At 34.7% G+C, this 25,296-nt stretch overlaps 1 protein-coding gene across 1 annotated transcript; it reads left to right on the top strand.

Moving 5' to 3' along the window:
• Positions 1–2,391: 2,391 nt before the first annotated feature.
• Positions 2,392–25,101, top strand: LOC145681237 (uncharacterized). Its single transcript, XM_081752786.1, has 2 exons — positions 2,392–3,746; positions 19,753–25,101. The coding sequence occupies exons 1-2, from the start codon at positions 3,490–3,492 to the stop codon at positions 21,194–21,196; spliced, it is 1,701 nt and encodes a 566-aa protein (XP_081608912.1). The 5' UTR covers positions 2,392–3,489; the 3' UTR covers positions 21,197–25,101.
• The last annotated feature ends 195 nt before the right edge of the window (positions 25,102–25,296 follow it).

Below are 25,296 nucleotides of genomic sequence, written 5' to 3'. Positions count from 1 at the left end.
TTCATAGAATAAAAATGGTGCATAAAATATTTGCTGTTCCGTGAGAACGTATTGGTTGTCTTTCCATGGAGATAAGAAAGCTACAGGAATTGCGTTTTAATTATCACGAAAAGTTGCCCAAAATTAACCAATTAGAGCGCCACAATTTGAGCGTACTTTCATTTCTTCTTACAAGGACTCAATATGTTAGTCAGCAACTTTGGAACTAATTGAGATAACCTTTCTAAAAAAAAAAGTCTTTCACAATTTATTCTTTAATTGCACAAAAATCGACGGTTCTTAAAGTGTCTTTTCTTCTTTCTAATATTAAGGAATATTTTGATTTGATTGTTTTTAGCTTAAAATCCCGTTCAGTACCGAGGCTATATGAGACGTGAATCTAATGATTAACGTGGAATCTGAACTACATGAGCTCCCGCCGAGAATCGGACCTGAGTATCCCACGTCAAAGTCGCGTGCGCTAACCGCTTAGTCACGAAGGAGCTCAGTAAGGAATATTAACTACAAAGAGGGTAATAAGAAATGACTTCTACATTTACCATTGTTTTACAGTGTAATATACGAGTTTAGGGGTGCACGTATTAAATAAATTTATTGAATTCAACATAATTCTAGGCTTTAGTATTATTTTGTATAACTGGAATGTAGAGTGACTCTAACGTAAGCATTGTTGAGTTTTGATGTATTCCAAGAAAGTAAAAATTGTACCTAATGGCAACGAATATGTTTCGGGAAGCTGCAAAAGGATTTCTTTAAATGTCGTAGCATATGCTTGTAGTACTCACTGTCTTTCTAAGAACATAATAACACATATAACTGCAAGCATGGAATTAAAAAAATATAAGTTGTTCATTAACTCCCAGTTTCAATATAACTTTTGCAAAACAAGCCTCATTATTCATTACTATGATTATTTTATTAATATTATCCTTTCTATTTATTTGTTTTACAAATTTGTTATTAAATACGCCCCTAATCTGATCACAAAATTTTCCAGACAGAACTTTAAGATGTTCATGAACAAGGTATCAAATCTCTTCTTACACTTTCGTTGTTTAAGACTACAAGACGCTAATATCTACTTGCGTTGCTTTTGTCAATTTACTTAATAAAATATGAAACACGATACACGGTATTTTAACTGAAAAAGACAGTATCCTAATAGTTATACAACCTTTTGTCAAAGTGTTAAAAGCCACTATACTTGCCGCGACCTTATCCTGATAGAAGAGATACGCAGCTTCAATTCAGGCGACTCCGCGCACATTACATAGTTCCTCCCGTTACATAAGTAAAACATTACTTAGGAGATCAATTCAAAGAGCTAATTGAGTTTAAGTATATAAAAATGTCAATACAGAAACAATACTTAAAATAAATGATACTACATTTATTAGTAAAGGGTTATGAAAATGACGTCACGACTCAGAATCGGAAAGATAGAAGGAAAGAAAGGAGTGAAAAGCCGGCAGCTAAGATGCGTGTCTCCTGCAAGTGTTGCAAGATTATAAACTTGAAAAATCTTATAACAAAAGCAGAGCACCAGCAAAATTACTTAATTGGTCAATGTTAGAAACCGTCCACAATGGATAGGAAATGGCTTAATATTTTTATATGATATATAAATTAAATAGAGTAACTACCCCGTAAGAAACTTCATTGCCTGCTGATAAATGAAACAAAAGAAATAACGGAACTCACATGTAACTTCTGCAATTTTTGTGCAGAGAGTAACACTGCTCTGCCAAATATCGTCTTCGCCCGTGCGTTAGAGTGGGTACGTGGGTGTACTGAAACTGAAACCATGAAGAGTGTTAAGCGCGAAGTTAAAAATATGAATGAATCCGAATTATCATTTTCTCAGTATTATCGCGAGCACGAGGAAGGGAAACCTCTTTAAAGTCAAGCAAAGTAAATTGTCAACAATTTGTACGCTCCACTAAGAGAAAAATATGCAGACAAAACTATTGAAGAAATTGTTAATATGATTGTTGCCGGTTCGCTGTGGTTTACTCAGTGCCAATGTAGAGTTGCTGTGCTTTTAGAAAAAAAAAATCGTATTTTTAATTTGTTGTGTGGGAGGGTGGCTGCTCGTATGTTTCTGTTTGATTGACCTTTTCCAGGTAGATATATGAGAATAAGTTCATTTCTTATCCTTTCTTACCTTAATCAATTGAAATGAATAAGCAAAATAGTTTTCATGCTCTCGGGTTTTAATTGTGAGGATTGAAAATATATGACGTGCGAATTTCCAATACATTTATTACCTACTATTGTCGTGTCTTCATGAATTATTAAAACAAATAGACCAAGAAACATATTTTTCGTAAGCGGCAGGAAAATGACGAGAAATCATCGCTCCGCGCGTATCAGCTGAAACTCAGAACAGCGCCAGTTGAAACCCTGGCGATTGAGAGCCAAACCAAAACACACACACACACATACAAAGGCTTCCCTGTGAAAAGGTTCGCGCGCCGACATGTATTAATGCGCTTGTGGTGCGGCTCTCAAGTTAACATTGCGTTTAGTATAGGAAAAACTAACATTGATATACAAATATTCAGATCATGTCTTGCTCCCCCCCACACTTTTAACGTCCAACCGCCGCCACTGCACATAAGTATTCTACAAGATTGACTAAACTTCGACGGAAAAGTTTGACGTTATATCTTTCAAATTTTGGCAGCCTTTACAGTGACTGCTTCCCATACCTCTACAAAAATGAACACTTTCAGTAATTAGAACTGTTGTTCACCGTCGACATTATAGCCAAAATAGAGTTAGATGTTCTATCTCACGTTGCAGTTATACTTCCACATTTCTGTTCATGGTTTTGCCGACAGAAGACTGTGCAACTCTTTTCATATTTTGTTCAAAGTAATCTCTGATGTGCAAAGTAACCACGTCTTACGGTACATTAGAATAATTTACCCATATTGTTGGCTGAATATCCTTGCATTCATGTTAAAAAAAAAAAGAAAAAAAGAAAAGAAAAGAAAGGAAAAGTAGAAGCAAGAAGTGACTGAAACGACTTTAGTCGATGTTTCCATTAGTATAGCTAAATTAATCATATCACATGATTTCTGTCATAGTAATTAGGCACTGAACAACTAGGAAAAATTTTGTGTCAGGAAAGGGATAATTTTCTAGGGGACCTTACCAATACTGATTGAAGCTTTTGGAAGCAAACAACGAAGTTCTTCAAACGTGTTGTTTTAAAAGAGTAATTATTGTGTAATTTTTAAAGATGTGATTGCATGTTTGATTGCAAGTATAAAATTGCTTCTATGAACGTTCTTGTAAGCCATTTCATTAACACATGCACCATAAAATAAAATGGAAGTATAAGCACAGTTGCAAGTTCGTATTAAATTTGTAGCCATAATGACTGATGAAGCATCTGTTAAGTTGGAATTTTTGTACAAAGAAGAAATTGATTATGGTTTTCCTCAGGAAGATCCTCTCGAAGGGAAAGGATGGACATACTAAATGATAACTGACAGCAAAGAATTAATATTATATTCAACCGAAGGGGAGCAAACAAGAGAGAAAGTTGTAGCTATGTATTCTTCGGATGTCAAATTAAACATTGGTACGATGAAATCTGAATTTGCAGTAAAAGATCCTGCCTTTGAAAATAATATAGAAACACTAAAAAAAGTAAAGGTTGAAGAGACTTGCGCTTCTTACTGTGATGACTACAAGCAATTAACGACAAGTAGTTCAAATTCAGTTGGGACAGAAAGGTAATGTTAAATTTTATGTATAATAACTGGTTCAGATTGATAATACAGATACATAGGTACGAAATTTTATAGTTGTAAGGAATACTTTTCGAGAAATAGTTACGGGAAGTAGGCTTACGTCTAACGTAAATTAATAATGAACAGTTTGGAAGTGGCGCGGCACACATAGACTAGTTGTACCCAGAAGCACAATTGAGTGCACCCATCTTAATGAAGGAATCATTACCTAAAATTGAATACATATTTCAAACGAATTCTTGTAGATATTTTTGATATGGGTACTTTGCGATAGTCTTCCATATATAGAGGCCATATATAAGAGAAAACCTCCGTGGCTGAATGGGATCTGAAAATTTCCGAAATAAAAACGTTATATTTTTCTATACCGGACCAAACGTATAGATGTTTGTAACTTTATCCCCAAGTTATTCGAATACACCAGTTTTCGAAGGTCTTCCAAAGTCTTTAATAAATCATAAGTAATAATTAAAAATAGGTGGATATTGAAAAACCTATACATAAATTCATTGCATATTTTTCTTCATTTGCTAAAAGTCGGCTTTTTTTATTTTCAACAATCATTTTTGGGGGACGGAGTTGCACTCATCCATACAGTTTCATATCATAGCGCTCCAGTGTACGTATACAATAAGAATTATTATGTAAAAGACATGAGTCAAATTGTGCTGGCTTGCCACTAGAAAGAAGTATGGCTATGCAATTCAGAGCAGGACCGCAGCATGGTGGCCGGAGAAGGAGCTAAGTGTTGCGTCGGTAAGAAACAGGCGCGTCACAAAAGGTCAATATACATGTTAACAAGCATAGGACAAAACACTCTATATGGCATAAAGTATATTATTTTTCGTGCTGAATTGTGTATGTGTACGCTAGTAAAGATTTTATATGAGACATTCCAATATGTTGTCATTGGTTACATATTTGTGTTCCAATATAATACGTTACTATCGTAATTTTTGCAGTTATGTTGATCCCTTAAGTCTCTGATATTTCTCTAGTACCGCGACAGTTACATTTATATTTAATTTCATTTTCAATGGTTACTAGCTACTTTGTGTGTGAATCCGCGCATAATAGGTTCGATCTTGATTAATTTATTTTTATGAAGGTAGGTATCTTACAAGTAAGAACACAACATATTTACGATATCTATGTACTAGTCTATTACAATATTATTTCGAAGTTTTTACTTTGGCTCGGGCAGTGATTTCAATTGGTCCTTATGGGTTCAGTCACTTCCTGGAACTGTTTCTGCCTCAGCCAGTTGTTGGAACTGTTCGTGCCTTTGAAGCTTTCACGTCGTATATAGTCCACTTTTCACACTCAAATTCACTAACCGTTTAAGAAACAGACGTGGATCCACCGTTGAGAATTCTTAAAAATTTTCTATTTCTGTCCTTTTTTCACTCCTAATTAAATTTCTGTTTTGATTTGTCGCATACCACATGCCAACATTTTGTGACGTGATGGTCCCTTTTGGGTACATTGGTACCTCGCGTTTGGAGAATTAACGTCGTAGTTTTACTTTCACAACACTTTCTATAATTATTTAATTAATTAATTACATTAATGAATTTCATACAGACTATGTTTCTGTGACTTCATTACACAAAGTCACGCATATATATATATATATATATATATATATATATATATATATATATATATATATATATATATACGAAATACGATTTGCATATCTTCCCTGCACATTACATACATTAATACTTAGAAGTAAAATAAGACATTGTTTATGCACAGAACAAATTCAAATATGTCTAACATTTCATCTCTTGTTACATTTGTGGTAGATATGAGGGTAAATATATATTGGAGGGCTATACGTTTTTACTTATGAGTACACTTCAGTACCTACGAGCTTCTATTTTAGATAAATATTTACTATTCTTACAATTCACTTACTCTTAGTATATGTACCTGTATTTATTAGTATTTTTGTAAAATATATAACTAGTACTTTTTAGGAAATTGGAAAACTTATAATCGCAAAAGAGGTTTTTCAAATTCGATACTAGTCATGAATTTTGCTGAGCATAAGCTAACAGTCTTTTTTCAGGTCTTTGAAAAGATGCTTACAACCCATGTTACTTTGGAGAACACTTCTGATGTAACCTCTCTTGACACATACAACACATTTTTCTTGTTTTAGATTTGCACACTACTCATCGTTCTTGTGATGCATCTACACTGTAATGCGTGTCAGAGTTTCGTGCTTCGATAGGGATATACGATCTTGGACCTGGCCTAACTGATGTCATGTTTCCAATGCGAAGAAGACCCATGGTAACTTCCCTCAAAAACTAGATGTGTGAGTTCAGTGTTCGTGTTAAATTCGCAATGCAGTTTCCAAGAAGAATCAACTGCTAAATTGAGCGCATTATTGAAAAGATTCCACCACCATTTCTTGGATCTGGGTTTGGGTCTGTATGATGCAAGAAGACGATCCATAACGTCAACTCTTCCCATTCCTTCATTGTACATTTGAATAACGAATGATCGACTAATTGGAACCTTTATCTTATGTACACGAGACTATCTCCTCACTGATCCTACTGGCAAGTTTGTAAAACAGTTTGAACCAACAGTTACAACCCCACCGTAATTCCACCTTACAAAGCACACATTACCATAACTTTTGATGTCAAACTTTCCTCTTTCGTCCTTAGCAAGTTTTTCTGTGGAGTCAGAGGACACTGTTGAACACGATTATCTCTTATGTTTTGTTGCTCGATTGCCCTTTCCTTCTAATTCTAAAAGAACATCATAAGACGTGAAGAATTTATGGAAAAAGCCTTCGTGCTGGTCATTTTCTATGATTCATGTGACACTATGAATAACTCGTTCCTAATCGGATATCCTCAGTAACGTTATCAATACTATTGTCTTTTTCACCATAGAGGTTCATTGCATATGGATAACCGTCAGAAGAACTTAAAAAACATATATATTTAAGCAAAACTTAGTGGTTTTCTACTAATGAACAATTTGCAGGTGTTATGCCCGTAGTACGGAACCATGCTTTCATCAATGCTCAGAGATTGGTGAAAGATATCAAACTACTGCAAGTTCTTCTGTAGTTCATCGTATATAGGTCTTATTTTCCCAAATTAGTTACCTCTTGGTAAGTTAGAATTCTCAACAATATGGTAATATTTTTTGTTCGGAACGGGCTCTTGTCATTACGGATGACACAATCGGTATACACAGGTCGTCTGCTGTACTCGAATAGAACTTCTCAGATGGAAAATATGATACCCACTGAGAAGTAATAAACCAAAAATTTATAGTAACTGTTCATATGATACTTTTATGTGTGGAGCTCACTTATGCTGTGCGTACAAATTAGACATTCGAACAAGGTGCTCAGTGTATGATGGAGGCAAGATCTTGAAGAAAATATCTATCGGAGAACTACTGTCAAGATGAGGATGAGAAACCAGAAGTTTTTCTGGTGAACAAGAAATGGGATTGAGGCTAATTTTCGCAATATTTTTGCACTTAGGCACACACTGTTTCCCTTCCTTTTTAGATGATCAAGTTTATGGTATATTTTCGAGCTCATTTGCGTCATAGATGTCATTATTCACTGCCACTATCAACTCACCACATACGTCCTTACGCATAACAGGAACTAATTCGTCTTCATTTATGTGCTCCTCGTCTGATATGTCATCTGTTTCATCTGGAGGGAGAATGTAAACATCTGTTTCCTCATGATCAGAAACACACAAAGTGCCCAACGTGCCTACTATTTCATCCAGCGTAAGAAATTACTTTGCCATTTCGCGATTTTAGACAACAAATATTCAAATTAACTCGTTACGTACCAATGTTTCCAAATGGGAACATTAAAGTATTTCAGTTGCGCAATAAGAAACGTTGGTCTCAGATGCACGTTCTTTCACAGTACTAAAAAGCACAAACATTGAACTCTCAACTGTCCACAGAAAGTCTTGCCAACTTGTATATTACGTCGTAAGCACGCAGTATTGCAACCTCTTGTAAAAAGCACGAAAACATCAATTGTTAAAAAAATCGAAAGAAATTATTTAGTATATATTTTTTGTGAAATTAAGGCAAATAAAACAATTAACAATTCATTCATTTATAATACCACTCAATGTTGGGCATTAATATAGAAAATATACAACGCTAGAACACTGATAATTTCCTGCTTGGAAAAGGGAACAATGGTATCTAAACGGCTAACGAAAAAGTTACCTACTTACGTACGAATCTGCTGAGCGTTCGAAGGGAGTTAGAAGTCACGCAGGTGTAATTTCATTGCACTTTTACCACCATGATAATACCATACGGCGTTACGTCACGATCGGTTGGAGCGACTGGAATGTAATTCCTAAATTGCTCGGGAACCGGGTCAGAGAAATCGGTTGCACTCTCCGAGTCAAAGTAAAAGCTTGCCCGAATTTGTTATATATTGTTTATAATTCTGTGAATTTTACAGTGAATCTGTAAAAAATGAATGCTTGCGTGTTGATTCCTCTGGTGTAGAAATTCACAGAGTAGAGTTTTAGTAGAGTTCGATAGTTTATAGTAGTTGTATCAAGAACATCATAGTTTGGAAGAAATCGTAGCCTTTTTATAAACGTTTGGTTGTAAACTTTAACTGGAGAGAAGGAAACATCAACGAAATAGGGTTGGTTCAAAATTTACACACACTCCCGCTTATATATATAAATATATATAAACTAATCAATCACGTGTCAAACATGGAACTCGGTTCGTAGTCTGATTTCAATCAATGAGTTGAAATACACATGTAACTTACAAACCAGGAGAAAAGTACTATATAAGTGAGAGAACCCCTAGGGTTTGGAATGGGGGAAGATATCAGAACAATCGAAAAGGGGTGCTGTCAGTATCTAATCCATTGTCTTGGCGGTCACTAAAGTAATCGGTGATAGATTCAGTAACTAAACCGGAAGTAAGTCAAGAACAATCTCAATTTGCACATTGATATTTGTTTTGCTCATTCGTAATAATAATAAATATAATAATATTTATTATTGTTATTATTAATAGTGAATTGTAATTTTACTGGATGAGGCACGGATAACGCAAAAATATTACTCTTCTGTATTTATTTTCGACAGTATCTTTAAATTTTTTTCATGCAGCTGCTGGTGTTTCAACTGGAAATGATGAAAAAGAAGTTAATGCCGTTCACAATAATAATTTTTAGCTAACCAAGTGCAATAAGAATTATTTATTTTAAATTAGTTTTTGAACAAATCACACAAGAAATATAATTGCTAAATGTATATTCATAATCATACTCGTTGAGAATTTGAGGAAATCAGAGCATGCAGTTTTTTTTTTTTTTTTTTTTTTTTACTGATATGAAGAACAATCCTAAGAAATACTGTTCTTTAATATTGAGAATGACGCCAATGATCCGTAATGTTTCGAAACCCGTTTCAAGGAGGAAAAGCTAGGAAATAGTTCGTGACATATCTAGGTCGATATTTACACTCGTATAGATTCTAGAAAAGATATTAACCCATTACATTGGTCTAACAAAATTGACGTGATTTCAAATTGTACCCTACATTAAAAGAGAATATCCGCCATTAATCGTTCAAAATTCAAGGCGTGTATCTAATAGTACTATTGGTAATTTTTTCATGTCTCTTATCTACGCATTCTTACACTTTTCTAAATTCTAAAAAGAAAAACAACTCAATTTTTTTCATTGTTTAAATTTCAATATGATTATTTAAAATGAAACACTTCCATGATAATTTTTTCATATTGGCATAAATAACATATCAAAATTTAGATAGAATAAATGGAAAATAGAAGAAGAAAAGATTTTCGTTGCTGGTATCTGATGACATTTTTATATTAGATTGCATAAAATTATAAAAAATATTTTTTTTTTTTACTCAGGCAGTAGATACAAGAAAGTTTCAAATTATATACTTTGCATTGATAAACAGAAAATCTACCATTACAAATTCGAAGTTCGATAACATTTCAAATAGAATGATTGGTAACGTTTTCTGGACTTGTAGTTTTCAAACGGAACGATTCAACTTCAAAGTGCAAAATTTATGATTTTTTATCTTGTAATTTTTATGAGATATGTGTAGTAAATTTCGAGCTTTATGTTTCCGGATGTGAGAAAAATGTTAGAATGTACCTAGCTACAAGTTACAAAGAGAGTTTAGTTCGTTCTATTTCAAACACATTCGGGCTTAGAAAATCTTGTTTGCACCTTATTGGAAACTATCGTCAAAGTATATATTTGGCATGACGCTAACTCTACTGGCAAGCTTTAAAAACATTTTGGATCGTTGTATATAATCTTGTTGTAAAGTTTGGCATCCAAAGTGCTGCTTTTCGGCTTGTAACAGCGGATGGTTAAAATAGAGATCCTGTCATTTTTTCGGTGAGTGACATAAATTGATATCATTTTTGGGAATTTAGGAAACATAAATGATCTCTAGTACAAGCCACGAAAAATTTTCCAACCGCTCTATTTCAAGTATATTTTGAGATTCAACCATCTTCTGTATTGCATTTTTTTCTTCTAACTTCAGAAAATGGAACCTGAGGTCACTCTTTCTTACTAGATGAATAAAATAAATTATGTGCTGTTGTTTTTCTAGATTTTGGACGTGAGAATGACCCTAGATACAAAACAACCATTTTTTTTATCTGTTTCGTTTGAAAAGTCTTTTGACATTATGCGGATTCTTCTCGCCACTGTAGCTTGTCACTATATGTACTTTCGGCCTTATTTTACTTTTATTATACGAGTGAAATAAATATTTTTGTAATCTCTTAGCAGTGAATGAATCACACTCTGCATTTTGTAGAAATGTTTCTTGTATGCTTTAGTAGAAAATATATTGTACAATCAAAGATTTTTTTTTTCATTTCTTGAAATCGTTTCAAATCTGAAATTCGAAAATTGTTCCTTCTGGTTTCGAATCTGACATAATACCATCTCTAATTTTTTGAACTGTATACAGAAGTCTTTTTGGTAAGTGATATTACATAATGTCCATAAAACCAAAGCAGCTTTTGAGACTTTTAAGGTGTTACATGCATAAGTTTAATATATTTAAGTTTAATAGAAAATTTTAATATATCGAGAAGCGGATGTTTGTGCATGATTCATCGTCTTAGCACAACATTCAAGGCTATTTAAATTATTTACTTATTTATTTATTTAACGATCACCAAATACAGCTCAGAGACCATTTTATAGTGGATACCTAACAACAACAATAAAAATCAAGAGGAAAAGGACAGATGTGGGCCAGGGCCTATTTAGTTGGTACTATCCTAGTATTTGCCTAGTAGGACTGAGGGAGACTGGAAAACCCGAGTCAGGATGGTCGGCAACGGGAATGGAATCCAAGACCTCCCGAATGCGAAGGAAACGCTCTACTACTTGCGCTATTGCTCAGTTCTCCCGGTAAGGAAGTAGTTCAACTTTACTATGACGTCTGGTTCATGACTGATTCCCGTACAAGATAAACGGTCAATGCTTTTAAGATGATTTTATTATAAATATTTCAGTGTCTTAAGAATAGGTCCCATTTCGTCCGTTAACCCTGTTTTCAAACCGAACTTTATTCAGTTTAGTCATTTTGATTTTAGCCTTTACTGCCACAGAAGGTAGCTGTAACACACAACGAGAAGCGATTGTTTGTAAACGATTCAGTATCTGTATATAACATACGTATAATGATTGTCTATTATTCTGGCAAAACCGGATGTTGTTCAAATTCACTATTACTTCAGCTTCTTACATTCTCTGCTAAATCCTATTCAAACCGGAGCGATTGAAACCGAGTATGATGCGTTTCGGTTTAAATAATTGTCACCATAGAACGGGAACGATAAAAGATATTGAAAAACTTTTTTTTTATATATATATTCAATGGACGGTCTAACGAGGACATACTACACGCGCAACAATCTAGCAAATTCGGAAGTGTTTGAAATTTTATAATATAATTCGCTTCTGTACTGACTTCTATCTACAAAAGACGGTAAGGGATATCGAGATATGCTTTCTTACATTCGGTTCAGTTCCCAAATGTAGGTACCATCTTCTCCGTTAAGCCTTTATTCCGACCGCTAGTTTTTTAAATGACAATTTCCAGTTTCAACATTATAGCTTCTGAACAAAGACAGACAAGCGTGTGTATGTGGATTTTTCTTGGTTCTTTTTTGTTCATCTCAATATTTCATTCCTTTGGCCTTTAGACTAGCCGACATACCCGTGAGACGTGAAACTAAAGAATTCGTTTAATTGCATTTTGAATGAAAACGGGTCAATGGTTGAACATTCACCTCTGGTAAACCTGGGCCGTGCTGCAATCCTAGTTCGAGTAAATCGGACTTTGTGGTAGACAAACACCGTGTAAGTAGGTTTCCTTGGGGTTCTTCTATTTTCTTCGTTTCAATATTTCATTCATTTCTCATAATCCCTGTCCCGTTTAGCCTGGTCGGCATAAGCGTGTGACATAACACTTAGATTTCATTTTCGTATCAAAACGAAAACGGTAGCAGGTAGGGTAACGCGGGTCTCTGAAAACAATTCGGCGTTTAATTGCAACATATGATTACGAGAAACACTTGTGCAGAGAATTCAGCTTCGCAACACAATCTATAATGACAATCTTTAACATTATTAAAGTGAGGACGCACTGGCTCAGTAGTAGAGCGTTCGCTTCTGGTGCATGGGTCCTTGTTTCGAACGAACTGATTTTTTTTACAGCAAAAGCGCTAAAAGCTTTTAACTTGCGGTTTCTTGCAATCGATTTGGCATTTAAAGATCATGTTCAATTCCTGCGTTGAGATTCTATTCGAACAAGAAGTGATTAGAAATAACGATGTGTGGTTTCAACACTTATCGCCACACAAAAACACTAATAGATAGGGAGAAGTATTTTCTTCAAACGGTTCAACGTGACTATTTACAGCACTATACGAGAAACGGAAATCTTAGATTTACCATTGCGGTTTAAACACTGATTCCGTAGAGCCAAAACGCTAAAAATATGGATATGTTCTTCGACTCGAGTTTGCTGATCGAGAAAACGTTACTTTCCGTTGAAGCTCTATTCAAACCATAGGTGTTTAAAATTTCCAGTTTCAACTTTTATCGACGTAAAACGAAAATTGTAACAAATAGGGTGTAATTATTTTATTTAAAAATATTTCAGCCATTTCCAGCGTCTCAGGGCAAGTTAGCATAACTATCGACAACACTGTTCCAAAACAGAAATTGTTTCAAGCTTACAATTATTACCAGTTTTATTAAAACGACAAAACATATCGATATGAGTGTTTTTTAATTCTTTAACCTGACAAAAATTGGTTTTGTTTTACGTTAACTATAAGATGAAACCGGAAGGGGTTGAAATTGTCCATTTCTGGTTTCAAAGGTTATCATAATAAAACCCAAATGATAATAGATGTCGACAAATTATATTTGGAAAGGGTATAAGTTCTGTTTCTTATATAAAACCTCACAACCCGCAGCAGCGCATCGAAACCGGAAATGGTTGAATTTATTAGTACTTCTGTTATCAGATTTTCATACAGAAAAACTCGAAAAGATGTAGAGGGATGTTTTTGAGACCTTTTCAGCGTCCCAAGTGTAGCTTGTATCTCATCCCTCCACCCTCTATTCAAATTGGAATTGCTTCAAATTAACGACAGTTTTCAAGATTTATTTGGACAGAATTAATAGAGTAAGAAAAAATAACCGCTCCTTTACATGGAATCAGTGTCCAAGGAACAAACACTATTTTTGACCTTGGTTTCTATTGCAACCAGTATTTACAGATGTATTACCTCCAGTCTGAATATTGAATTCGCTTAGTTTGGCAGTCTTAGTTTCACACTTTAAATCTATATTCACTTGTTTAACTTGGGTATTGGTACTGATGATTCGTGTAATATATGTCACTAGGTTGACTCCTAGTCATAGATGAAAAAATTCGAGTAGTGTAACAGATTTGTGGCAGACGTGCGAATTATTAAGGAAGATGTAGCTGCTTCACCTTTTTTTCCTCCAGTGCCACCAGTTATTGTTATTTTAACTACTATCCAGAAGTAAAGCAACGATTTTTAATTCCTCGTTAAGACAATGATATATGTGTTTCCCACGCCACGTTCTTACCATTTCGACATTTACTTTGTATATCTCACACATTCGCTAACATCGTATCAGTTATTCAATCAATTAAAAGCATTTCACGAACTCGTTTAACTTGATCAATTGTAGTTATCGTACTGTAACCAAAATATTTCGGTGAGATTCTTAAGCAGCTGTATATTTCCTCATTTTCATATGTACGCGATACCTTGTCCGCTTTTATCATTTTGCTAAGTATATTATAAATAAAATCTAAAGCTATTGGGCTCTATGCAGAATCGGTCTGACGTGTCATTAGAGCAATGCTGAAGGGATCGACGGCCCCTAGTATGATGGTAATCATACGTCAGAACTACTCTGCATTAGCTTCCGGTAACGCACCGGACTTACAAGTGTAAGGTCGTGAGTTCGATTCTAATTGGGTCACATTTTTTGGTATGCAATGATATAATCGTTAGTACATGTGTAATTATATCAGTAAACTTTCGTCCCGTTCAATGAATTTTATTCACGTGTGTGTTACAAAAGTTTACTAGCTTGTATAATTCTAAAGCAAAATACCAGTGGTGTGTTGTAGAAGAAATTTCCTTTGGATGTATAATAATTTACGTAAGTGCTAGTTGTTGATGTAATCATGGAGATAAATGTAGATATTTGTATAGACCTATCAGACAGCTACAGTTGTACTTTTAACATATGACCTGTAAATATTACTTGTAATCGAGTAGAAAGAAGATACTGTCTGTTGAACAGATTCACAAGATATCTGATCTGTAAATAATGCACATGCAATACTACGTTGAAAAAGGGATCATTTACCCAACTATCTCGCCTTTAATTAAGCTGAATAACATTACATTGTGCAATATATTGTATTATATAGATGATTAATACAAAGGAAAGAAGACCTACGAATTTTCAAAACAAAATTTGAGTAAGTTACTTAACGTTATGTGAAGTAAATGAAGGTTCACGTCGGTAAATGTATAGTCGATGTTCATAAAAGAAAGATATCAGATATATTTACAAGAGTAATGCAAACAAAATACCTAAGCTAATAGTTTCACTTTGTTTGCGACAGAAATATGCATGGGAATTGTAATATTCTTCTGAAAGTAAAAAACTATTTAGGCGGGTTTGTAGGTCAGAAGCGACAAGAGAGATTATACAACAGGAGTCTATTAAAGTGCGTGATAGAAAACCAGGGTAGTTTGGTTTAATCGTGGATTATATCCAGTAGAGGTGTTCTTTATCTGATGCCATGAGCCTACGGGACCACTTAACCACAGGGTGTCTGTGTTTTGTATATTACCGTATGTATACTTAAGTTTAACGATATAGAGTATATTGCATTTTCTTCAGTTCTCAAATATGTACGTAAAATTACACAGCAAAAATTACTATCAAAACTTCTATTGGAACTCGGGTCTGTTGGAAATATTTAACTCTTTAGGTTCTCATTCATAATTTCGTGAACGTATGCACAATAAGTTCTTTGCTTGTAGCCAGTGAAACAAGCACCCGACACCTCTAAAACAGTATATAAAAAATACCAATGCTTAACTTCAACTTTTGAATTCCACAGATCGTTCCGTATACAGAGCCAGGATAAACTTATTGTACACTGGCTCAGGATCGTTGCACTTTCCCAGTCATACTTTTGGCTGGATTGAAATATTGACCAGTTTAAAGACGCATTTCTACAAAGAAAAAGAAACTTTAACTAAGAAAATATAAGCGTAATGTGTATTTTCTTCGGAATCCGTTGGTGAAGCCTCGAAATACGATATTTTTTTAAATTTTTATTTTAAATGTGTTCTTCTTTTCTAGTTTCGGCCTTTTAAATATCTGTATAGTGTAAGTGTTAATCACAAGATTAAGAATATTGTATCATAATTTTCAATCCCTCTATCGCGTAAGAAAGGTTTTACCATGTATAAACCATTAATACTAAGTAGATGTACTGAAGAAAAATTTCCCACAAGGTGCTCTCCCTTGAATATTTTTGTGTATTAACTCGCGAATAAAACCGGTAATTTGAACTAAATTTACTTAGGAAAAAATTGTGATTGTGTGGCCCATTTTGCCAGTTCACATAAGTAAACAGGAAATAGCGTTATCTGTATGAAAAATGATGAAAATATTTTGTTTGCCTGATTTTTTTTTTAATTTTGTGCCACGAGACCTTCTGCAGTTTTAGAAGTTTTACATGTTAAAATACCGAAACTACTCTATATGTAATGTTTAAGATGTATGGGTTCACAACTGAATAATTTCTCATGACATTCCAACAGAAATATAGGTATCCTAGTTTATTTTTTTATATGCTGGCAAAGCTGTGATCACTAAACTGTATCAGATGGTGTGTAATGGATATCTGTGCAATACATCTTATTACGAGGTCAGATCGGAGAGCAACGCGCAATATTTTTTCCCAAAAACTTTTAATATACCAAAACCAAACAAAGCACAAATAAAGTTAAGTTTTTGATCCACTTTTCTACAGTCACCAGCTTTCTCCATACGTTTCTATGAGCATGGAACCGGTTTCTGGATGCCCTGTTCATGAAAGTCTGTTATGGTGGAGTATAGGAATGTGCGTACTGCTGTTTTCACTTCCGCATCTGTCGCAAAATTTTGACCGGTGAGGAATTTCTTCACGAGAACATAGAGATGTGAAAGTGAGAGACGAAAGAGAATTTTGGACTGGCAGTAATGATGAAGTTTGACGTTGTCACCATTATGGTAGCGGCGTTTGTCACGCAGGGCACGGCGCAACATTAACCAACATTAACCAAAGTTTTAATTTACGCTGCAGCATTTACAGTGGTCCAGTGTTTAACACATCCCCCAATAAAACAACAAACGTCCCAGAACACTGTAACAAGCACTTTTCTCGCAAATTGAATTACGTTTAGTTTTTGTCGTGTTGGAAACCAGTATGTTTCCACTCCATAAAGACGTGCTTTTTCTCGGGCGTCTAATAATATGCCAAGACATCCACGATTGATACAGATGGCACAACGCGTTAGGTGATCCAAGCATGTCATCATTCGCTGAACTTCGTGGTTATCTGTCAAGTTCTTAAGCACCTAGCGAGCACCAACTTTAAGGAATTGCAATGTGTCCTGAGCAAGGTCGTACACTAGAGCATAGTAAATGTTGAATTTCTGCAATAAGGTTCGCACGTGCACACAACGGTCACTTAGAATTGCTGGCTGGATGGCGCTGACAATCTGCGGTGTTGAAGCTGTTACCGGGTGCCTGGAACTTGGCGGAATGCACAATAACTGGAAACATTGCAACAGTCCATATAATCGTCCCCATATACGGTACGCATGTTACAGTAATTTTCTCTTGGTGTATGCCCTTTGATTCATTGAAATCTAATCATAACTGGCTTCTCTTCACATGTGGGGGACAGTAAGAGAACGCCATATTTCCTTCGTAGTTCAAGTTTGTGTCCCTAGAGCTACATAGAAAACAAAGAAATCTCTGTAGCACAAATTTCAAACTCTCTCATCATGCAATTTCTCCATTCCAGCTGGAATACTTGGGGAGAAAAAAATGTGTTTTACAATCTGCCCTCGAATCATATGGTAATTTTATGTGTTTAGGAAACAACGGGAATTTCCCATTTTCGTTCCTTAAAGCCAATAACACTTGCCCACTGGTTTTCAGTAAAGATTTTAATTACGAGACCCGACAATAACGTAAGAAGAAAGTCTTTTTAAGCTGATGCTGGCAACCCTGCAAACTTAACCGCTACTACAAACGGGGTAAGGGAGGTTGTACTAGGGAGTTAATATCAGACGCACATTTTCTCGATTTATGTCCAGTTTATCCTCAATCATTTTCACGGTTAATCGTCTATCCTCTCAGAGAAGTTCCTTCTCTCTCTGTATGCTCTCTTCCATCCATATTGTTGTGAGTCGCCCACTACGATGTTCATCTTCGATTTCTGTTTTGCCTTCCGCAAACCTCTTGTACCAACAATATACCTCTGCCATTGATAACAGTATATTTCGAAAGGCCTGCTAAATATTCCGGTACGTTATCGAGGCAGTCTCACCAAGTTTCATACAGAAGGCGATTGCGTAGCACTGGTCAATATTACGTGCTTCTGTTGTTGTGACATGGGTCGAACATACGATCGCAATCTTTAACTTCTAACTTCATAATAAAAAATATTTCGTGCGTTCTACATGCTGTGCTATTGGAGCAGGCCCAAGGCCACTCTCTGGCGACGGTTTCACTTTGCAGCGTTGCCAGCAGAAGCTGAAACAATTTTCTTATTACTTTCTTGTCGAACTTCGTATATTGTAAATTTCACCTTCGTAACGTAATCCACTTGTCAGATACTCTGCTTTGGCGTACAATTTAAAGTTTTCTCTTACTCTAATCATAGTAACGTAAAAAGACTGATTCTAATCATAGTAACGTAAAAAGACATCAAAAAGTAACAAAAGGGGGAGACAGAGTGCTCATCTGTTTAAAGTATACTTTCAAGGTATTAACATGTTTCCTGAAATTATAGCAGAAAATTTGTATCTCAACTGTAAGTACTGATAAATATTATGTTGAATGTTACTCTTCTCCGTCTTAAATATAGCATTTTCGAATACACCTGTGCATTCAACTGTTTATTTTAAACGATAAGCTTATGCTAATTTTCCTTCTTTGACAAGAGAGACACATGAGATGATAATTTTTGACGTGTATTTCTTGATCCTCCTTGTCTCCTTATAATACCAATTTGAATCAAAGTAACATGATAAAAACTCAGGTGAAGGTAGGTTCTGAACAAAATAGCTAACTTATTTTAAATAGTAAAGCTGACTTTTTTCATAATTAATTAATACCATGTTTCTTTAATTTTGTTAATATTCAGGACGTAGCATTCTCAAACGTTCTTATTTAACAAGAGAGTTTTTTTCACTTAGATGTATATCAATAGACTTAAAGATTGTATAACGGTTTATAATTTAATATCTCAGAGTATTGAAATAATATTAGAAGCACTAGTAGAGATTAGCATACTGCTTGAAATGACGTATTTTGTACAAAATTTTAAAAATGGTTATAGTCTTGTTTTCTTTCTTTGTCATAATAGGAACAATTTTGTTAGTTGTAATTGCAAAAATCTCTCGGAATTGCTAAATTATATATCACAAAAATTATTGATATAATACAAAAGTACTGTCAGTGAGAGCGTACCACCATTTTCACCTGTAATAATCAGATGTTCATTCCATAGTGTAACGTGGTAGTATGCATTTGAGTTAAATCCGATAACTGATAGAGAAATGTAGATGCGATTTTAGATAACAATTTAAAGGACATGCTTTTCTTTGGAGAGCAGAAATGATACTAAAACACCTCAATAGTTCTCTTTTCCTAATATTTACAAGATTTTATGTAATATTACAATAGTATTATAAATCTGTTTATGGGGGGGAAAGTGCAAAACATCGTATCTCCACTTTTTATTGAATTTTAGATTTTGGGTGCATTCAATTTCCCACATCTGATTCTACGTAAGTGTGAAAGATCGTAAACGAAAACCCGGTAAAGAAAATCGTGAAAAAACTAACTTTTAAAACCTGGTATCGCATATAAGATAGTGTAAAAGCAGAACAGATTTATTGCAATCCTGAAAGTTTGGTTATGATGAGTTATGAGGTTTATGATTACGTTGAAAAGCCTGACGATAAAAATTCAATATTTTGGTTGTTCTATTTTAGATGGAAACTTCTGCATTTCTTTGTTGTTCCATATAGTGTACCTAGATTTCCACTCCCTATTTTACTGAATTTATTACAGGATCCATACAAATGAAAAATCTCACACATGCAAAGAGTGTGGACACAAATTTGGTCAGCGTTCAAGTTCAGCTAAACACATTTTGACACATACAAAAGGAAAACCTCACAAATGCCAAGAGTGTGGACGCAAATATGGTCAGCGTTCAAGTTCAACTACACACATTTTGACGCATACAAATGAAAAACATCACGCATGCCAAGAGTGTGGAAAAACATTTAATAGCCGTTCACGTTTAGCTGTACACATGTTAATACATACAGGTGAAAAACCTCACACATGCAGAGAGTGCGGCAACAAATTTAGTCAACGTTCGCATTTGGCTTCACACATGTTAATCCATACAGGTGAAAAACCTCACTTATGCCAAGAGTGTGGTAAGAAATTTAATTTATGTTCAAATTTAGCTAAACACATGTTAATACATACAGGTGAAAAACCTCACACATGCAAAGGGTGTGGTCACAAATTTCGTCAGCGTTCAACTTTAGGTAGACACATGTTAACACATACAAATCAAAAACGTCACACATGCCAAGAGTGTGGGCACAAATTTGATCAGCGTTCTAGTTTAGCTAGACACATTTCGACACATACAAATGAAAAATCTCACATATGCCAAGAGTGTGGAAACAATTTTAATTACCGTTCAAGTTTAGCTGTACACATGTTAATACATACAGGTGAAAAACCTCACACATGCAAAGAGTGCGGCAACAAATTTAGTCAACGTTCGCATTTGGCTTTACACATGTTAATCCATACAGGTGAAAAACCTCACTTATGCCAAGAGTGTGGTAAGAAATTTAATTTACGTTCAAATTTAGCTAAACACATGTTAATACATACGGGTGAAAAACCTCACACATGCAAAGAGTGTGGTCACAAATTTCGTGAGCGTTCAACTTTAGCTAGACACATGTTAACACATACAAATCAAAAACGTCACACATGCCAAGAGTGTGGACACAAGTTTGGTCAGCGTTCTAGTTTAGTTAGACACATGTTAATACATACAGGTGAAAAACCTCACACATGCAAAGACTGTGGTAGGAAGTTTAGTCAACGTTCAAATTTAGCTAAACACATGTTAATACATACAGGTGAAAAACCTCACACATGCAAAGACTGTGGTAGGAAGTTTAGTCAACGTTCATATTTAGCTAGACACATTTTGATCCATACAGGTGCCAAACCTCACACATGCAAAGAGTGTGGTCACAAATTTAGTCAACGCTCTAGTATAGCTAGACACATGTCAATACATAGAAAAGAAACACCTCACACGTGCCAAGAGTGTGGAAAGAAATTTAATTACCGTTCTGATTTAGCTAGACACATGTTAATCCATACAGGTAAAAAATCTCACACATGTCAAGAATGTGGTCAAAAGTTTAATGAACGTTCACATTTAACTAGGCACAAGCTATTACATACATATTAAAAATTTCACATATGCTAGACACAAGTTAAATCACTCATGCACATAACCTCATAAATGGGAGGAGCATGGAAACAAATTTTGTCAGCGTTCAATTTAGTTGCAGACATGTTAGTATCTACAGGTGAAAAACCTCACACATTCTAAGAGTGTAGGAATAAATTGATTCGACGTTTACATTGAGCTGCACACATGTTAATACATACAGGTGTGAAAATTTCACATGTGCGAAGAGTCGAAAGAAATTTAGTGAGCGATCAAAGTTGGTTAAACATACGTTGATACATGCGTTTGTAAAACATTACTTACCCCAACGGTGTGGAGATTTTTTCGACGTTCAAATTTGACTCAACGTATTTTGATACAAAGTTAAGAAACGTCATACGCGGCAAGACTGTCAGTAGGGGTTTCGTCAAACTGCATTTGTTTATACATATGTTAATACACATAGGTGAAATTTCTCTTCAATACCAAGAGTTTGAAGTTGATTTTGAGTTTAACGTCCCGTTCTGCAGCGAGACTATGTGGACCTTCTTATAAGCGTGGTATAAAACTACGAGCTACCGCCGGGAATCGAACCCGGGATTCCCACACCAAAGGTGCGTACCATAACCGCTTAGCCATGAAGGAGCTCCCATGCCAGTAGTGTGGGATATGATTTGTGCAAAATTAATTATCGGCAGAAGACGTAATTAACACAGGAAAAAGAGCTCAGTGTTTGAAAAGAGAGTTTGAGTTCAATTTTGGCAAAGTATATGTTAGCACATACTAATGAAAGAGTTGGTATATCGAAAAAAGAAAGTGGAGAAGAAATATTTTGGAAAAGATCAAACACTGCAAAAGATACTAAAACATGAAGGTTATAAAGTTCACAGATGACATGAGTTTAGGAAATTTTCTCGCAAATTCAATTTTTGTAAAACACCCACACAGCACAGGCACGTCCAAATATGATCCAGGAGTTTAGGCGATTCAGGTCGTCTGAATGTAAGATGGACCAACATGTTACGTGCGAACTGCGTCTATGAGAAAGTAAACATCCTTTGATACTTGACCATGAACATATAGTGTACCTTAACAGAACGCTAAGAGCATGTCCACTGAAAGTTTGTAAAGATCTTAATAGTACCCCTTGCAAGGTCCATTACATATCCGCTTTTCGGAGAGCCAGTGGGTCAGTGAGGGACATTGCGGACGTAAGTAGATGTTCAGTATATGTCATCAAGACATCGATGTGTACGTTTATAGACGTTCATTTGTCATGGATGTGAACCTTAATAGAGGTACATTTTTTGTCGAAAATTTTTCCAGTAAACTTTCAAGAATTCGAATGTGTGCCCAGTATACACCAGATACGTACCTGTATAAAAGTGCAATGTATGTCTTGTGGATGTCAGTAACTGAGTTTTATGAACGTACACAGACGCCCAGTATTCTGCCGTAGATGTAAAACGCAGGTAAAACAAACGTTTAGTGTACATCCACTGGACGTTCCTAAGTATGTAGAGGCACGTCCACTGGACGATTCATACGCATATCGAGGGACGTTTGATAAGTATATAGAAAGACGTCCACTAGATGTTAGACAATCTCTGTGTGTGCGATTATGGATGTGAACAGGCGTCGAATGTCCAAATTAAAGGCAGCTCGTAAGGGAAATCTTATTGGTAAAAATATAGTTTTCTCGAGTCGAACTCATCCATTAAACGTATATTGTATATATAACAATATACAACATTAATTTAGTAGAGGAGGTTGCTTTTCTTTCCTTAGTTATAGGCAAGAAACCTCTTGATTTTACCGAAATGCTTTCCGTTAAGAGACGCCTCTAATTTTGGCTCTATGCTTCATCTGTAGCGGTAAAACACAGCTCGTCATACCAACGTACCTGTGGAAACAAAATTGACCAAATCAAAACATTGAAGTCTACAACAAAAAATATATATAAAGTGGATACTAATCGAGCAGTATTTCTAGAAACATTGCAAAATGTACTTCAGCAATCAGGTCTTTGACTTTTACGCAGATATTATATTTGTATTACATTAACTCTGGAATACATTAAGTAACTAAACGACTGTTAAGAATTAATCAACTACATATTAAAAATCTTCCACAAACAAAGACAAAAGTATATACGGTCTTGGTTTGGCTGTACTCTTCAAGATAATATCTACTACAAAACATAAACACTAATTACACGCGCCTATAATACGTGTAATTCTTCTCCACGTGCAGGCAAAGCTTGATAGTATAATTATGAGTACACGCATTCCATGTAATTGAATTATAATAGACAGGAGTGACTGTATTTACGTGATTGACTGTACAAAATTGACTTCAATTTTGGTTATTACATCCACTTGCTTAACAATTATTGACCTAGAAATGAACCTTTTTTTCTAGGTCAATAATTTTCTAGGTCTAAAAAATCTTTCAAGTCAAAAGTATAGTAAACATATTTAAACATCAAAAATGTCCTCGATAGGATTTTTTTTTTTTTTTTTTTTTTTGTAATTTTCAACTGGCTGTCTTCACCAACGAAACTGAAATTAAAAAATCACATATTAAGACGTCAATAATGTCATTAATCCCTTCACATTCAGTTACACATACACATTCATCAATATAGTTATAAATAAAATTAAACAGGTAATTGGCATGAATAAGAAGACACAACACATACAGCATACATATGCCTAAAAACGTCCAGTGGAGATTCACTGTACGTGTACAGTGCCTTAACCAGGGTTTTGGGACAGGATTCATAAGTTTGACAAACAATCATATATAAAATTTAAGAGCATTTAGTTGCTCTGGTAGTCATTAATAAAATACTTTCCTCTGTATTTTCAACTTTAAAAATTGAATCTTCTATTTTGAGTGAGCTGTGTATTCTGCTAATTCTTCCTATATTTCCATGCCCAAACCTACTGCTGGGCTCCATATTTGCGGCAAAAAAGTAAATTATTATGGAAAGAGTTTGTCGGGTACATTACGAAGATAATCATATCATACCTTCCTTTCCTATGACAGAGAATACAGTAAATAATCTGAGACATTTTTCAACGAACAGTTACATTGAAATCAATGTTCAATATTTTCTGTCTCTCATCAGAGACAAACATCGGCTGAACATTATATTGTAAAAGCAGTCACAACATTGAAGTTAAGATGTAAATTAGAAATAAAGTTTTTCATTAAGGCTCGGATTTCTATGAGGTCATATCTTCATCCTGTTATCCTTTTATATGTATAATTAAATATAAACATGTTTCTGATTGTTGTCATAAAAAAAATGTTTTTGTTGTTTATATATATGTATATTTGAACCATATTTTGGCGTGAGGTCATGTGGGCTTGAAGTGATACAAACGCTTATTTTTCATCATATTTTAGACCGGTTTCATTTTTGTTTAAATACATGTCATCATTAGGAATGAGGAGACGGTCATTCAGCTTTTGTCTTATAATGTCAGTAATATGCTGTTATTTATTCTTCAGAGCTTACAGATATTCATTCAGGCCAAAATAACTACGAAAATGTCTTAACAAATGATTATTCTTAGAAATATATTTGTTAAAAATTGAAGTTTAAATAAATTTTCAGTAAAAAATGATTTACTTCGTGTGTATTTGAGCACATTTTAAGTCATAGTTTGTATTTTTTCGGTCATAAAACATGCATATTTCCAACTTTTTTGGTCATAGAGATTCGAACCCTAGTTGTTATATTTCTCCGATTATGATTGGTAACCTGTATCAGTTGATTGTTGAGGACAGGATTCCATCTTTGTTCCTTGTGTAGGTGATTATTCAACAAGATATAAGAAGCTGGTCTAAGAGAAACAAACACCTTTTCAGATATCCTGGATGAGGAACTACGTACTCCAGAAGTAGCTATTTTAAACATATCGTATATTGCTTCCTAGCATTTGCAAATATTATAAAGAAAAACTTAATTTAAGGGTAGTTTACACTCTCTTATGATTTAGATATAAGGAGATAAGTTAATGTTTGCATGAATTCTATACGTTTGCCTGTAGCTTTACTGTCTGACCACTGGATTTTAACAGATAACTTTCATTCTCTATTGACATCTC

Source organism: Thermobia domestica, chromosome 3 (assembly GCF_964235325.1).
Source record: "Thermobia domestica chromosome 3, izTheDome1.hap1.1, whole genome shotgun sequence".
Lineage (NCBI taxonomy): Eukaryota > Metazoa > Arthropoda > Insecta > Zygentoma > Lepismatidae > Thermobia > Thermobia domestica.
This window is presented reverse-complemented; position numbering and strand designations above follow the sequence as displayed.

What these genes read in the sequence shown, in the direction of transcription:
- LOC145681237 (XM_081752786.1), top strand. Translation starts at nt 3,490, where the DNA reads ATGATAACTGACAGCAAAGAATTAATATTATATTCAACCGAAGGGGAG. An exon ending in AATTCAGTTGGGACAGAAAG is followed by an intron (nt 3,747 to 19,752) that starts GTAATGTTAAAT and finishes AATTTATTACAG; the next exon opens with GATCCATACAAATGAAAAAT.